This window comes from Onthophagus taurus, chromosome 10 (genome assembly GCF_036711975.1).
Source record: "Onthophagus taurus isolate NC chromosome 10, IU_Otau_3.0, whole genome shotgun sequence".
Lineage (NCBI taxonomy): Eukaryota > Metazoa > Arthropoda > Insecta > Coleoptera > Scarabaeidae > Onthophagus > Onthophagus taurus.
The window spans coordinates 14,997,399-15,015,520 of NC_091975.1; the positions used below are offsets into that span (position 1 = coordinate 14,997,399).

Here is an 18,122-nt window from a genome sequence, read left to right on the forward strand (position 1 = left end):
TTTCCTCGTCAATTAAGTATTTTGAAATTTTAAATCCAGCACTACATTGTCGTTTTATTTAATTCTTTTAATCAAGTATTTTATTAAATACTTGATTAAAAGAAATTCATAATAAACCGTTTAAATAGGCTGTGTAGACGTATGACTGCTGTTCAAGCCGCATCTATTAGTAAATATCTATGGTCAAGGACACTTTTATTTTAAAACTGTTGGTAGCCTTGCAAGAATTACGCACAAAGACGCTTGCCGGAGTTGTAGACATATTGTTTTCCGATCTCAGATGTAGTGTTGTGGTGGTGTTTTCACAGTTTGTTATAATAGAGTCTTGATTAACAATGGCTTTACTAGCAGAAACTAATGAGAGAATTAGAAGAATGGAAGCGGTAATGCTCCGCTGGGAACTGCCTTTTCAACAAGTATTCGGTCAGAGAATTTATGGACCTCCGAAATCATTTAAGAATAATCCACCTCCGACAGGGTGTGAAATATTCGTTAGTAACATTCCTAGAGATGTCTTCGAAGATGAAATCATCACCTTGTTCGCTAATATAGGTAATTTGTACCAAGTGAAGTTTATGATGGAATATTCTGGAATGAATCGTGGATTTGCTTACGTCTTGTTCTTGGATCACCAATCCGCTCTATATGCTATTAAAAAATATCATGGGTATTTAATTAAAAATGAACATAGGTAAGAAACCAGCTTATTCTTGGTATTAGTATGAAAATATTTTTAAAACATTGGTCATTATGTTGTAACGTTCGTTTTGAGCATTTAAGGCTGTTCGACCGTTTCGTGGGAATAAATTCGTTGAAAGAGAAACGAAAGTTCAAAAAAGGATAGCATATATCGGTATGACAACTCCTCTGCTTTTCTATTGGTCGAGATCAGTTGTTAAAATTTTTTTTGTCATTAGTTATTAAACAGATGTAAAGAAGAAATGTGTACCATAATTATATTAAATGCTTTTATCGCGTAATCCAATGCATCTGAATTAAAAATTTTTTTTAAACCTTTATATTCTCTTATATTAAAAAATTGAATAATTTGATAATTTTCTTACTTTTGTTTTTAATATATATTATACGAAGAAGATAATCATAAGAAACATTTTTCTAAAACTTATTATCTCTATCAATCATATAATTCCTACAACTAAATACTCATTCAATAATATTACTATAATCAAAAATGATAACCAATACACACATTTTTTTCAAAATCATAAAAATAATTTCAGATAAAATTTTATTGGTGAAAAATGTCATAAATATTCAGATATAGTTAAAGAAATCGAGAAAAATTACAACAATAACATTATAATGGTTGTTTAATAATTTTATTTAACTTAAATTTTTAAAAAATTAACTGATTTTTCATTTTTAAGTTCCAAAAATTGTGGTCTTTACTTATTTGTTCTATATCAGGGGGTCCTGTCGGAGTCCATACAACAAAATAACATTTTCCTTTTTCGTTATGTGAAATTGCCCTTGTATTTGGTAAAAATAATTATATTGTGTTATTAAATATTTTTTTTTTGTGCGGATGCCATCTTCTATGGATATGTTTCTTAAATAATATGGGCATTTCACTTCTATTATGGAATTGTCGCTATGGATTACCCCAACTTGACTTGCTCCTAAAAAATAAAATTCTCCTTAATAAAGATATACCTAATGTATTTATAAACCGCATGGATCTACATGTAGGCCAGAAATAATTTGAAAAGCTTCTTTTAAAAGTTTGTTCGGCGGTGTTGATGGTTTTCTTGTGCACACTACTCCATAATTTGAAGTTGTTGACCTCTAGTGTGTTCTTCTATTCTATCTGCTTCCTCTTTTATTTTTGTCAATAAATTGACTATCACTTCTTGTCTTCTATCAATTTCTTCTTGTGATAGTAATTCCACATCTCCATAGTCGCTGTCCGCTTGTAGCGCAATTAGTCGATCGTTTTCGTGGTCTAACTCGGTAAAGATTTTGCCGGCCTACGTCGGTTTCCCAACCGCTGAGGAGGTCGTAAAATTCAGTTTTCCGGCCCATTTCACACAAAAAACTTAGAAACAAATTTTATGGTTTCATAATGTATTGGTATTTTATATGGGTTGCTTTATTATTTCCTCTAGTAAGTGTTTGGAAAAAAAAGTTACTAGATGACCTTTCATTTTTCTATTCCAAAAATCATCATCTTTGTCAATTTCTTCTATATGCGGCGGTCCTATTGGGCTCCATACTATAAAATAACATTTCTTCTTTTCTGTGACATGCAATTGACCTTGCATTTGGTAGTAATACTTATGTAGTGTTATTAATTTCAATTGACCATTTCTTAATTCTAACATATCTATTTTCTTGGCCTGTACCCCGTCTTCTACTGACCTATCTCGTAAATTATACGGTCATTTTATTTCCAGTATAGCATTCCTACTGTGATTATACCATCTGGACTCGCACCCAAAAAGAAGAACTTCCCTTGACCAACATATAAACTACAAGTGTCTACATGTAAACCAGTAACAGCTTCAAATTCTTTTAGTGCGGTATTTTCGTATTGACAACCGTAGCGAGTCGCTTTGTTCCCACGAAAACAATTTTCTAATAAAATTTTAAGTAAGTTCTTTGGTGATGTAGATACCCTTCGCTTGCAAACTAATCCAAGATTAGAAGCTGTTATTCTAAATAATCTATGTTGTTTCCAATTTGGATTAGTATGCTGGCCTCTGGTTTCTTCCTCAATTGTCCTTGTTCTTCCTCAATCCCTTGTTTTGTTTAACAATCTAAATACCACCTCTCGTCTTCTAATTAATTCTTCTTGTGATATTTCTTCAACATTTCCGTAGTCTGCGTCTGCTTGTTGTGGAACTGGTCTTCTTCTCTTATTTCTTTTTGTATTTTGGTTTTGCCGATTTACCAATATTTTATACCTGTCCTTACAATTTTGTGCAGTATAATAACCGATTTTTTCTCCCATCCCTTCAACTATATCCTTCATATAATGTTCACGACAATTAAAAACAATCGCGGCAAGTTTGCACCTAAGTTGATAGGATCCTTTTATGGTGAAATTTACCTGAAAAGTGGGTACTCAATTAAAAAAGAAACATGCTTATCTTAGTTATACAGGGTGTATCTGAATGACTGCAACAAACTTCAAGGGGTGATTCTTTAGTGAATTTTAAGGGTACTTTCATATATGAACCATGGGCGACTTCGGCTCCCCTAAGGAGCTACACCCCTCCAAAAATAACGGAAAATTTTGGTTTAATTTTTTTTTCTCGAAAACCATAAACGCTAGGAAAATGAAATTTAGGGAATATGTTTAACTTATAATAGGGCACGTTTTGTTGCTATTTGTACTTTCAACTTACTCTTCTAAACTACGTTACGTTTAGTAGTTCCCCCGTTCAATTTATGCCTAGATTTTTTTTATGAAGATGATAAATACATTGGAAAAATTTCAGTTAGACAGGTAAAACTATTCTAAAACTTTTTTATCTCTCTGAAGTTCTTCGAAAATTTAATAATTTCTGAGAAAAAAAATAATTAAGCAAACACTAACTTTTAAGCTGTAGGCTTGTTAATCGAAAGTTGAAATGAATTTTTAATGAAAAAACCTTAGTAGGCTTTGCAATCTTTGTCAGAAATATTTTTGGCGTTTAAATGTCAGTGGTTTTCTTACTATTATTATTATTTTCTTTGATTATATATAATATGGATTGAGCCAACGAGAGAGATAGCTTGCGCAAGGTGATCGAGCCGAGATAGACATAGAAGCGTACTGCCATATAATGGGTGTACTGATAGAAGTGAGATAGATATAGAAGCGTACTGACATATAATATATATACATATCTTTGTTACACTTTCACATTATCGCTTTCCATCTGCGTCTATTCACCTTGAGCAACATTTTTGTTAGTAGATATATTCAGTTAGCTCAATCCATATTATATATAATCAAAGATTATTTTATTTAAAATTTTGAGCCTAAATGCCATAGAACTTTATTCAAAAATTAATTTGAAAAACAATAATAATAGTAAGAAAAACATTGACATTTAAACGTCAAAAATATTTCTGATAAAGATTGGAAAGCCCACTAAGATTTTTTCATTAAAAATTCATTCCAACTTTTGATCGACAACCCCGTTGTTTAACGGGCAGTGTTTGCTTTATTATTTTTTTTCTCAAAAATTAGTCGTTTTTGAGAAAATTTTAGAGAGGCAAAAAAGTTTTAGGATACTTTCATCTAGCTATGTAAAATTTTTCTAATGTATTTATCATCTGCATACAAAAAATTTTAGCAAAAATGTAAACGGGGTGGTTACATTTAGTAGTTTAGAAGGGTAGGATGAAAGTACAAATAGGGTCAAAACGTGCCCTATTATGAGTGAAACATATTCCCCAAATTTCATTTTCCTAGCGTTTATGGTTTTTGAGAAAAGAAATTAAACCAAAATTTTCCGCCATTTTTGGAGGGGCGTAGCTCCCCAGGGGGGCCGAAGTCGCCCATGGTGCATATATGAAAGTACCCTTAAAATTCACTAAAGAATCACCCCTCGAAGTTTGTTGCAGTCATTCAGATACACCCTGTATACTCGTTTTCCACCAATAAATTTATTTACTAAACTATTATATTGTTCGGCGTTATTATTATTTTTCAAAAGTAAGCAAGACGAAGCATTTGTAATAATTCTTTGCAGACAGATATTTATGTCAGTATCCAAACCACATGATTTTACGTCTGTAAATATATTTTGGTTTTCTGTGACATTATTACAAAAATAATTCGCACATTTATCATGGTCTCCAAATATATGAGATGGTATATTTGACATGACTTCTTTAAAAAATATAAGCTTTTGTGCGTATGTAATATCTTGCTTACTTCTGTACTCGGCAGATTTTCTTACAGCTACTCGAAATCTCAAGATGTTGCTGTGGAGCTGCCTCCGAACGTGCAGTGGTACATATTTTCCGGTAGAGCTGCGCACTTTTCTAGACAGCTCAAGTAATTTATTACTAAAATTGCGTAATAAGTGGTTGATGCACTCAACTTTTTCTATTAGAAGCGTGCCGTATGGCTTTGAGGCATTTAATTTTTTGGTAACACTACTGTCACCGTCTCCAATTAATTTGATGTACTTCAAACCATGTACAGACACACTATTTTTGAATCCGTCAACAATTATATCGGATTCCATGCCAGTGGATGGACCAATCCAATTTTTAAAACATTTATGAGGTACAAAAGGTTGTTTGGTAAATTGTTGCCATGCACAAATTCTACAATTTTTATTGCGAATTCGTAAATGAAGAATTTTTTTTGTGGCTTCCCCTATTATTACCCCCACACCTGACGCGGCGTTATAATTGTTTAGACCATGCTCCGTCGGCTACAACAGTAATATGTCCAATGCCATGTTCATCAACATTACTCTCTGCTTTTGCTATAGCAGCTTCTTCTTTCCCAGCTTCCTTTAATTTATTTGAAAGAACATCTTCAACAACCTCCTGTAATTTAGTTTGGATTGTCGTGAATCTACGTTGCGTCATGTGTGGTAAATTTAATGTGGCACTTAGTTCTCTTAGCTGAGAGTATCCAGCACCAATGGAAACTATTCTTCTTAAAGTACATCAAAATATAAACATATTTACAGTAGTATTTAAATGCATATTTATTTGAATTATGTAAGTAGTCTCACCAATCACTGCTGAAGTATTGACATCTAATTCATTTTTATTGCCGTTCGTTTCTATTTTAGATGTCATTCCACACATTTTACATTTAACAGTGAATATAGATTCACAGCCGATTTGCCTTTCTTCTACAATGTCGCATAAATCTATAGTACAAGTGAATGATGCTACATGTTTTATTTCTTTAATTTGATTCCAAAATGATATAATATCTACAATTCTTTTTCCGCTAATGTTATGATTGTTATTAACATTGTCATCGCAATTGGGTTGGTCTATTTCTAAATTTGGTAAAGTGACTATATCTAATTCGCTGCAAAATAATATATCATAATATTATAAATATTATTTATATTATTGTATCTAATAATTATACAGGTGTCCCAGAATATGCAGCATTTAGGAGTAATCTACTTAGGTATGTAAAAATAAACAGAAAATAAATTATTTTTAATACCAGAAGTATTTTTTGATGACATCTCTGTTTTTATTCAAAATAGTTTGATACAATTTTGTAAATTGCAACAGTAAATTAAGAATAGTGAATAATTGAATTTAGTACAACATTTTATCTTATTATCTGTATTAATACATCATTAGATCTCGGTATCAGTCGTGTCAAAAAAGTGTTGTATATTATATATGATGTTATTTTTACATAATGTTTCTGTTATCAAAAGGATGCCCATATGTTATTGGACACCTGTGTTAAAGATTTTCTAAAAAAATAATTACCAATCAAAATTGTTAACATTACTATGATCCTCAGTGCGAGAAGCGCGGTTCATCCACCGCAACTTACCAAGACTACAAGTAAAAAAAAACATGTATCTAATTGATTCAAGGGATATCGGTATACAAAGTTTTCTAATTAATTACTGTTTACGTGACGTAGTAATCGAACAAGAGTACCGTCGTTTTCGGCCCATTTTATCCACAAATAACTCACAACCACAAAACACTAAGAGTTTATAAGAGCAGTAGTCACTCAGTTACTATAACAAAAGTATACTAAATTATTTTTGTTTATAACTAAAAAAATGGTTTATAAATAAATAAGAAAAAGTTTATAGAAATAAATAATTTATAATTACTAACTTTTTTTTAAATACACTGCTAATAAAATTGTTGACAGAAGCAAGGAAAAATACAAGTAAAGCTTTAAAACCGATCTTTACTGTTTTCGCCTCTACCTACATAATATGATCTTCTATTTTAAAGGAATGCAATTCTAATTCTTACCATCTGGTTTCCGATAAAAAACCACAATATAAATACAGACAGTGCTGGCAAAGTTGGCGCTACCTTGATTTTTTAGGGGCGGAGCTACGTTGGAATTAGCGAAGAAATTCGAATATTAATACTAAATCTTCAAAAAATTATTGTGGCGTTATGAAGAAAGATTGGTTTCTGACATTTTGCATGGATACTATATCAAATCTTCTCTAGAGGGCACGCATATTATTTTTTCGCTAATGATACAATTTATGCGTATTTAAATAATTTAATTGTTATATTTTTTTAAAATAAATAAATGGGCATGCGTGCCCACTAGAGTACTGTTTCCTGATTTCAAAGCAGAAAAAATCATGCATTTTGCTCTAATATTAACCGAGATATATTGTTTGAAAGATTACATATAAAAATTCTTAGCGGTTGAACAGCCTTAATTTATTTTGTTATGGTTTAATATTTTTTTTATACAGAGTGTCTCTCGTAATTGGTACGTTAAAGCTATTTTAGGTTCCAATATTCATACAGTTTTTAAATTTTGGCAGTAGGGGTTAATCGTCCGAACTTCGTTACACACAACTTAGTTATATTAAATGGAATGCTATAGTTTTTATTACACCTTTTAATTATATGCGAAATAATGGTTTTCGTTTCCGAGTTATTTTGATTTTAATTTTTTTTTTTGGCAAATTTACCAGCACTTTTCAAAGCCACATTTCTCAGCCAATGTTCATTCAAAAAAGCAATTGCAAAATAGTCGAACATTTTAATTGGCACGCCCCATATTTTATTATCCTACAAGAACGGGAATTTAATTCTTATACCTATGTTTTGTAGTTTCCCTTATATTGGGAAATTTATCAAAAAATTCGAAAAATGTTGGAAACCGCTTATATTTTTATTAGAAGACCATAGACATTTTGATAGTGATTATTTATTTTTATCTGGTGGGCGCTGGTTAACAACAAAATCTTGGTTTTACGTTTCCATAAACTTTATTATTAATTACACTTAAACTTAATTCATATAAATTGCGGGGTTATTGCTTTGAATAACTTGCCATATGGCTCCTTGCTTATTGCCTGACTTTTTAATATGTTCGGAGTTTGCATGTTTCTTCTAGTCAATGATAAGCTTTCGATAGAAAGCTCTAAAATGTCTTACTTGTGCCTTAGATACCGTATCTGGCTGAACAATTACTTTACGTGTCGATGCCCGATAAACGCGAGCGGGCCGAAGTACAATTTACAGTAATCAAGTTTTTATGATTAATATTACGCCTAAACGAATCCAAAATGAGTTTAGAGACGTATTCAAAGACCTTGGATTTACCGGCATACGTAAGATGTAGGCCATGACGAGTTTTGTCGCAGTCAGTAATCAAAGCGGTTGTTTCAATGTATGCACAGTAACTCATACAAATTACAATTTAGTTCAAAGATCATTTTGTTTAAAATAGGATGCTGGTTCCAGAAGCTAGCCGAAAAAATATGATTACAAAAATTACATAAATATTCAATCTTTTCAAACACAGTGGGGCGAACAGTTTTTTTGCGAGTAAATCATTAGAACCGCCAACAATTATTAAAAATCCTGCTTATTTAGATCGCGACACAACCTTTCAGAGTCAATCAGTACATTCTCCAGGGTAACGTTCGGTGTACAATTCGTTAAGACATCAAAATTAGGGAGTAAGTTGCTTAAAATTCCCCCTGAGTGGCGTCCGTGACTATCACTTAAGATTAAGACTTTAGGTTTCGGGTTGGTGATTTGGCTCGGCTCAGAGGTCATAGACGAGACGCAAGAAGGTTCTTGCGTGGTCAGTTCGTTTCTTTGCTTCTTTACGGCGACAGCAGTGTTAGACCTTTTTGTCGAGGGTTCCTTGATAACAACAAGCTCGGGTTCGGCAGCATTAGCATTACAGGTCATTCCAATGTACAATGTAATTCTCGATTTGGTGGTTAAATTTTTTGATTTGGTGGTTACATTTCTTTTTTTTTTTTGATATTATGCATTTAGTAAGACGAATCGATAGCGCTCGTACAGTCTTTTCTAGCTGACCGATCTTGTTAAGCAGACGAAAAACCCGTTTACTATTAAGAACCCGTCTATTATTGTGACAACGCCCCGGACTCGGTGATAATGCGGATCCAGAATTTATTCATTTATTTATTCATCCAAAATAAATAGGGTTTCAACTAATTACAGATTTCGGAAGTACCTATACTAAATTATTACATAATTTAAATAATAAATAATTCGATTTGTAAGCAAACAATAAAAAAGCAAATAAGTAAAAATAAACAAAATGAAACAAAATAAAACAATAACATAAAAACAGAACAGAAGAATGGAGCAGAATGCGCGAAGAATTATGAACTATAATAAGATTTTATAAGATCAGCCACTGCACTGGGCAGTTGCAACGTTCATCGCAAACACCAAATTCTTTTTTACTGTTTTTACATCAACGCTAAATAATGGGATGAAGGAAGCCATAGATAGTTTGTTATATAACAAGAGAATTCTAATAAAAGGAGAATTTCTTCCGAGTTCAGTGGTAAAACGGGGAATGTAAAATAGATTTTTCCATCGTCCACGATATGCCAGCACGTAAAAACCAATCTTTTCCACGATTAAAGGTGCATCTATTTTATTATTTAATATTTTACATAGAAAACAAAGCGATATGATTTTCCTTCTAAGAGATAACTTAGTTATATCAAATAATGTACGCGCAAATTCGTACGATCTGAACCCGATAAATGCATTAAATTGTTGTAATATGATGTAATAAGCATACCGAATAAACTTAATTTGAATAGTTTCGATTAAGTTTGAATAAAGGTCTGATCCAGGATCCCATACAATTACCGCGTATTCTAATTTAGATCGCACCAATGAATTGAATAATAATTTTAACGTTTCCGAAACTGTAAGCATTTCTTATAATAAATCCTAAGAGTCGAAGTGCTGCGGAAGTTATGATTTTCACGTGCTCGGCAAAGAATAAATTGTTGGTAAAAATAATACCTAGGTCCCTCTTTCTGACAACGGATTTCAAATTTATATTATTTATTCTGTACACAAATTCTATCGGCTTCCTCCCCAAAAAATATGCCATTGATTCACATTTGGACACGTTAAAGTGAATTCTCATCAACAACTGTTGTAGTACTGTCAAAACTATCATTTAATGACTCACAGCTATCGTTCAGGTCGGATACTTTTTTTGTGTTTAAAATTTGGTTGAGTTTACACTTTAAATCGTTTTTGTTACCTGTAGTGTCCCTACCAAGTTGGCGTAAAATATTTCGAAGCTCCACAAGTTTTAAATTTGCTACATTTAAGGTTGAATAATCCATTTTCTTTCCTTCTCTTTTCTTGGCGTTCTCCAACGCTCCAGAAGTAAACAAGATTCGTAAACGAAAAGCAAAAAAACCGGTCGCTAGTCGCCCGCAATCAGAACCTTGTTATCGAGAAAAAATTTTATAAAAGTAAAAATTCACTTACAAGCTCATAACACAAACCAAAACATGAGTGTCTTCCGGTGCAGCGGCTATGAGGTATATTATGCGCTTCAATTAAAATTTATAGGTCGCAAACAACCAATGAACATCTTGGGTAAATCACAGAGCACAGTCGCGTCAACCTTTCACGAGTACGTGTTCAAGGAACAAAAAAAACGGTTTATGAAAAAATCCCTGAAACGGGTCTAAAGATTTAAATTTTTTATGTTTTTTAAATATGACGTCATCGATTTTTTTTTCAAATGGCAATACCTCATTTATCTTACGGAATATGACAGAGGTTGCTTTTCTGAATCTAGTACAGTCAATATTAATATTGGTTACAAAAGAAAATTTTTGAGAATGTATGATAACCAATTAGTTTAAACAATTGAAACTGTCAAAAAATTATTTTGTAAGTAGTTGATTTCCTTAATTCAACATTTTCTGATCCAAAATTGCTTAGCTCATTAGTATGGTAAGCCTAGCTGTGACTAAATTTAAAAAGCATGCACATCTTCGAGATTTCTCGGAGTCTGTCAGTCAAAAGGTGGTTTTGACGGGGCAAGGAAATCCTTATGTTGGGGGTATTGGGTCGCATTTGAATATTAGTAAATCAACGGTTCATAAAATTTTAAAAGCAGCAAAATATTATTCCTATAAAGTAAACCTCATTCACGAGCAATGAGTTGTAGTTTTTCCAATAACAATTTTGCTATGATGACTAAGACTTTGTCAAAAGCATATTTTTTTCGACGAAGGAACATTCACATTGAGTGGACAAGTAAATAGACAAAACTATCGGTATTGGGCTACTCAAAATCCACATTAGGCAAGAAAGTCGCACACCTAACATCCGTAAAAGATCAATGTGTGGAGCGAAATAGTACGGGATACTGTCCTGAGTCTTTACTGTTTGAGGAAACCTTAATTGGAGGGAGATGTTTAGATTTTTTCAAAACGATATCATATTGTTGTCTCACCTGAATTTCAATGACAGTTTTTCTAACAAGATGGCGCCTAACCATTTAAGAAATTGTTAAAAATAATTGGTTACCATAGTTAGTCATGTAGCAGTAAAATAGCAGTAGCTATTTTGATCATGTCAAACAAATTTGAAGAAGTTAATCTTTAAAGTAATTCTTCTTCCAAATTTTCTAATGTAACCAATATTAATATTGGGTGTACTAGAGAGAAAATACTCTCACCATAAAAAGATCCTCTTTCAGATTCCGTAATAAGAATGGAGGATTTGAAAAAAATATCGATGACGTCATAACTTGTTTAAAAATGGTGGGAAAAAATTGAGATCTACACCAAAATATTGCAACAAACTTAAATCTTTAGACCCATTTCAGGAATTTTTCCAGAAACTGTTTATAATCTTTTTATCGCCTATATCCGTTACGCACACATAAATAAAAAATTTAAAAAAATTATACTTACCTTATTATATTTACATTATATTTATGACATGCAATTTGAATCCAAACGTTTTTGACAATTCAATAACCTTTTAGGGACCAACCAAATTCGAACTAATTCGCGTGTTCATTTTAATTTCGACTAATTTAAATTTATATACAATTCAATAAATGTTCTTTTTCATACAAAGGGGGAATAGTTGTAACGAGCTATCAGCGAATCAAAATACCTTTTAATGTTACTAAGTTATTCATTACTATGTTTATAAAAAACAATTGTTATTAATTTCTATTTTTAACAACAATACGGTAAAAACCTTTAAACACGTTATCTTTAAAATTCAATTCATAATATTTCAATTCAATTTATTTATTCGTGTGGTATATGCTCCAGACTTGATATGGAAAACAGTATAAATTCGCGACTAAATATATTGGAGAAAAAAGTTGGACCTAATCCATAAGCGTAAACTCTCCTTCGGAAAGAGAATGGATTTACTGCATACAAAACATCAAAATCAATTACAAAATCCGATTTTTCCGCTCTAGAATCTTCTCGTTCCTCCAATGCCATTACTTTCGAACGTTTTCAAACTTCTGAATCGAAGTCGCTTTTAATTCTTGGCCCCATCTTGTCATATCAAAAACTTCTATCTTATGCCTCGGATCAAGAATTAAAACTGCAGCATAAATTCAATTAGCTTTAGGATAATGCTTTAATATTTTGTCTCTCGTAGCCTGAAAACTAACAATAAGCTGCTCTTCGACAGCGTTTCGATCTGCCTTTCGGTCCCATGCGAATGTTTTTCTCTCAATATTATCTGTTAGTATATTGATACATACAACAACCATAGGTAATGTGACGTACTTCCCTCCTCCGAGTTTCTTGGAAAGTATTTGAAAGTTGAGTGGATAAATTGCTAGTACTATCCATTCTTTTTCTTCAAGAGCATCTGGTTTTAAATCAACAACATATTTGACACAATACACCAAGTCTGCCTTCAAGAGTTACTTTCAATATATCATTACTGGAATTCCAGCGTGAAGGTCAATTGGCGAGAATTACCAGTTGCTTCACGTGCACTTCGAAACTTAATTAAAAGTTGCTCTACCCGTTCAATTTTCGAAAAGACTGAACGTATTTTACATAGTGCATTAGAATTATCTTCAATTTCCTCAACTTTAACTTCCTCATCGACACTATCATCACTCAATTCTTCATTTGCTTCAGAATTCAGTTTCAAAGATTTAAACAAATATTGCACGACCAGATTAATTACATGTCCAAAACATCGAAAATGGCAGTTCTCTACATTTGTATCGGGAATAAGTTCAGGAAGTTTTTTAATAAAAGATGTATTTACTGAGGCATTATCCATTGGTATTCCTTCAAGCCTTTAGCGCTAAGACATTTGAAAAACGTGAGAGTGATGTCTTTTCCTGTATGTTTTCCATGGGCAGGAAGAAAATCTAGAGCGATAGATTGCAATTTCCAATTGTCATCTATATAATGTGTTGTAATTGCATAATAAGATCTGCCGCTGATAGAGGTCCAGCCGTCTATAGTAAATGATAATTTCGAAGAATTTTCTATCAACATGTCAGTCATTTTCTTATTTAGACAGTCGAATCGTAACATTGCTAATCTTCTCAATTTATCTTTTTTTGGAAAATCCTCTCCAGATATTTCCTTAAAAAAATTTTGAGTGTCTTCGTCATTGAAGAAATTAAAATTTAAATATTTTTTTGCCATCCAATCAACGAATCAAAATTGTCCTTTTTTGTTTTCACTGATATGCTCTGAAAGTAATAAGGATGTGATAAGACGTTATAAAACGGACTAAAGGCAAAAAATAGCTATTTATGTAACCACTTGGGAAATGACAAATGACACAATTTGTGTAATGCAATAGATAATTGATGCATGAATAGTTTTATTCCCTACACTCTATTTTCTGCTTTTTAGTGTAGTGGTACTCGTTTGGAAACCTGTTGAAAACTTATTGATTTCAATATTTAAAACAAAAATATGCGATAAATAAAAATATGGTTATCGATGGTATGCAGTGTGTCCGCTTAAGTTATGCTTATAATAAAAATTTACTTTTCATAAATACAATTTATATTGGAAAAATTCCATTTTTTTGTACAAGATGCACAAACATGTGGATATGCAAAATTGAAATTTTTGTTAATCAAACTGCCAAAAATTTTATTCGGCTTTTCGTATTATTTTTCTAATTTTTCATTTTGGTATTTTAAAAAGTCGCCCACAAGATTTGTACTGAACCTGACAATCAGACAAGAAATCCAAGAATTATGTACCATGAAAATAATTAAATTATAAAATTACCTAATAGCTTACCTTCATTTGAGGTTTCACAGCAAACATTTCGGAAATAGTAAGTCTGGATATATTTCAAAATATGCTTTTGGATGTTTACTCCGTCGGTGTTTTCTTAGACCGTGCCATTTTAATTTCCTTCAAATTTATACATATTCTGCACCTGGCTATTTTATCTCGATTTGTCCCTTTCAATTCAATGTTAAAATAAGTATCGAATATGCTTTTGTGAGAGTCGTTTTGTGTTTGTATGCGAGACGAAAAGCGACTGCTACTTAACGAAGATGACAATTCACTTTCAGTTACATTATCCCTTAAACTAACATTGTCTGGTATGTAAATATCCTCACTTCCACTAGAAAAATCACGGGAATTTGATTCATCTTCTAAAGCCAAAAGTTCGCTTCTCTTTCTCTTGTATCTGTTCATTTTGAATTAACTTGCCACAATTCCGCACACTCAAAAATTCGAATAATTACTATCCACACACCGTACAACGAATAACCAAACTTGGAAGAAATTTGACCCTTAACTGGCGTGGTGAATATCTGGTACTAAAGTAAACATTACTTGGGCGCCGTGGGCGGTCCCAGGCGCCACATCACCAGTTAAATGTAAAGCTTTTATTTTTATTTAGTAATATCTTTATTTACTTGGGACACAATACAACACATGCATATCGCAAAATTTGTGGTAGTCGGAATAGGGTTCAAAGACGGTGGCGGCAGCGTGCTTCGGATAGACGATAGACAAAGCAAGGCAAAGTAAACAAAGTTATGACGATGACCGTCAACCGATAACGCCAATAGTGGTTTTCAAAAGCAATTCTTGGTATTATATTATAATGAATAATTAATAATGAATACAATATTATCAATAAAAAAAATTGCTTTATACTTTTTAGTTCATTTTGAAAATATTATAAAAACGTGTTCTTTTAAAAAGTTTTTTTTATTTATATTTTTATTAGGTTTTCAAGTCCGCATGTAGAAATATTTATCTCCGAGACTCTCGTACGAGACGCAAGACCTCATGCACGAGACTTGAAACGAGACCAATGAAAGTGTCGTTTTGTCTTGTCCGAGTATCGTCTCGAGTGTGACCATGCGAGACGATCGAAAACGAGACCCTCGTACGCACCACTAGGTACAAAACAATATTTTTTTAATTTGTATCATTTCCATTATAGCCAACTTAAATGTTAATAAACCCTATTATTTAATATTAATTATCGTTTTAAATTTCTATTTATCTGTTTGATTTCATTTGCATCAATAATTCTATTGTTCACCGTTATTGTAGCCGCACGCCCATTGCCACAGTGTAACTTAACACCTCCGCTGGCGAGGTTCCATGAACTTTACGTAACCTCAGTGATTTAATAAAAACTGTTTAATTTACAATTTATGTACTAATAATAATGTATGTAATTTGAATATTAAAGTATATCCATCACATACTGAAACCCAAATAACATTGGTTCGCGGTTGTGATAACACCATAGTTTTACCTGTAGAAACTTTTTTTATTCGAAGTGTTTTTACATAACTAAAATTCGAAATACTTTAGTTTGAGTTTTTATATACGGTATTTCCAAAAGTTATATGTATAATCCAAAATGTTTATTTGCGACCGTTGTCAAATATCTTTTACGATAAAACGAAATCTCGACCGACATATACGAACTAAACATAACCAAACCGAATTTGGTTGTTCGATATTTGGAAAATATTTATCGAGCCGAGATAAATTGGATCAAAGATTACGTCATGGATTTGCTATTAAACCTAGACCTCAAGCACCACCACCATCATCAACTATCGAACCTTAACCGAATTTTGAGATGCGAGTTTCTACATTATCGTCATCATCTACTACTAAACGCCATCGAGATTCAACGCCACTACTTTCAGTTACTAAGAACAAAGGTAAGGTATGTGAGCTTGAAAATGGTTGATTCCAACATCGTTATATTGAATAATAGGCAAATGAAAAAATGATGAAATAAATTTTCTTGCTTTATTTATTTTCGGTGCGACATGTTTCAAAATCTACAGATTTCTTCTTCAGGCATGACTGAAAAATACATCGAAAAATTGAGTTGAAGATCCAAGTTTACAAAAAGAATTAAGAACCGTCAAATATAATACAAAATTAATAAGTGACATGTTAAAAATAACCGTCAAGTGTGAAAAGCACATTTTCCAAAGGTTTTAAAATATAATTAGTAGACTTTTGTCTTATTACAAAGTATTATCAAAATTAGAGACTAGAGGACGCTAGAGGGATTATAAAAATTCCTCATTCATAAAAATTCTGTTATTCATAAAAAAACTGTTATTATTAAGCTCGGTAACATCGTTGAGCAGAAGGGATTTATTTTGAGTGCGAATATAGTATTCTTCATACAGATCTAGCTCTTTTGATTTTTTGACATTTTTCAGTAAAGAAACGCAACTAAAATTTATATTGTGTTTCGAGGTGCTTATGTGTTTGTATACAGCTGAAGAATCTTTACTTAAGTGTTCCTTGAAACGTGTATGTAAATTTCGCCCAGTCTATTCAATGTATATTTTATCACAATCTCCTCATTTAATTATGTAAACACCACTTTGGCCTTTGATATCGAATCTATGTTTGTTAGTATGCGATGGTGAAGTTATATTTCTTGGGGCTTTTATTAAGTTATTACCTCTATAGATGATAAATATGTCATCGACATACCGCTTATAAAACACGACATCTTTAGTAAATAGGGAATATCTATCGGAGAAAAGCTCAGTTTTAAACCACTCGACAAAAATGTCGGCTATATATTTTTCGTAATTTAGTGTGGTAATTTACGACTTTTAATTACGAATTTTAATTATACGGTAATAAATCTGTATCATAAAAACGTGTTATAATTTTATTTTTAAATATTAAATTAATAAAAAATTAATATATATATATTATATTTTTATTTTAATAGTAAATATGAACATAAATATACAAAATTTTATCGAAACTGTTCTTATTTGAATTTTCTGCGGGTTGGTCCATTATTTCCGATTCTTCGGATTCATAGTCGATATCTGTTTCTATTTCGGACTCTGACAATGAGTGAAATGGAGCAAATGGAGGTGATGTTCTTTCGCCTATATTCAAATCTTGGTGGATAGCTTTCTTTATCGCTGGAGCAGCGTATACATTTTGTACCAAGTGTTGAATGTGACAAGAATGTCTTGTCACATTCAAGACGTAAGATTGTTCACAAAATTTTCACTTGTATGTTTTTCCATTAGTTTTTATAAAAGCATCGACTATAATGCTTTTAATTTTATCTTTTCTGCCCATGATCACTTCTTAACAAAGTCACGACACTAGACACGACTAACTACGTGCGTTGTGAGTCGGCGATACACATGTTATAACTTGTTCGCTTTCCCACCATTCCACTTGGTTGATATGCCAAGTGTTGTAAAATACGATATTTACCATAAAAAACTGTAGTTTACTCAAACTCATATCGTTATTTACCTAGTAAATTACGGTAATTTATTGTGTAAATTACGGCAATTAATTTTTGGTATTTAAATTACGATAAATTACTATGGTTATTTTTTGGTAATTTACAAGCTCACATCACTGGCTATGATAGATGAGATGGGTGAGCCCATGGGAAGACCATCTCCCATGTTGTAAATTTTTTTATCAAATATGAAAAAGTTTTGTTCACAGATAATTTCCAATAGCCTCATGAAGGTTACAATTTCTTCGGCACATAAAGATAAGTCATTGTGTTGGTCAGTTAAAGATGTTCTAATAATGTTAACAGCATCATGTATGGGAATATTAGTGTAAAGGTTGCATATGTCGAATGAAATGAGCCTACATTCATTATCCAGTGACACATGTTTTAGTTGATCTAGA

At 32.0% G+C, this 18,122-nt stretch overlaps 1 protein-coding gene across 1 annotated transcript in view; it reads left to right on the top strand.

The window, feature by feature from the left end:
* Positions 1-278: 278 nt before the first annotated feature.
* LOC111415544 (APOBEC1 complementation factor-like) overlaps positions 279-18,122 on the top strand; it is a 36,109-nt gene continuing 18,265 nt past the window's right edge. Inside the window, exon 1 of the mRNA XM_071199494.1 lies at positions 279-691. Coding sequence (XP_071055595.1) covers positions 336-691 — 356 coding nt within the window. The 5' untranslated portion in view covers positions 279-335. The remainder of the gene's footprint in view (positions 692-18,122) is intronic.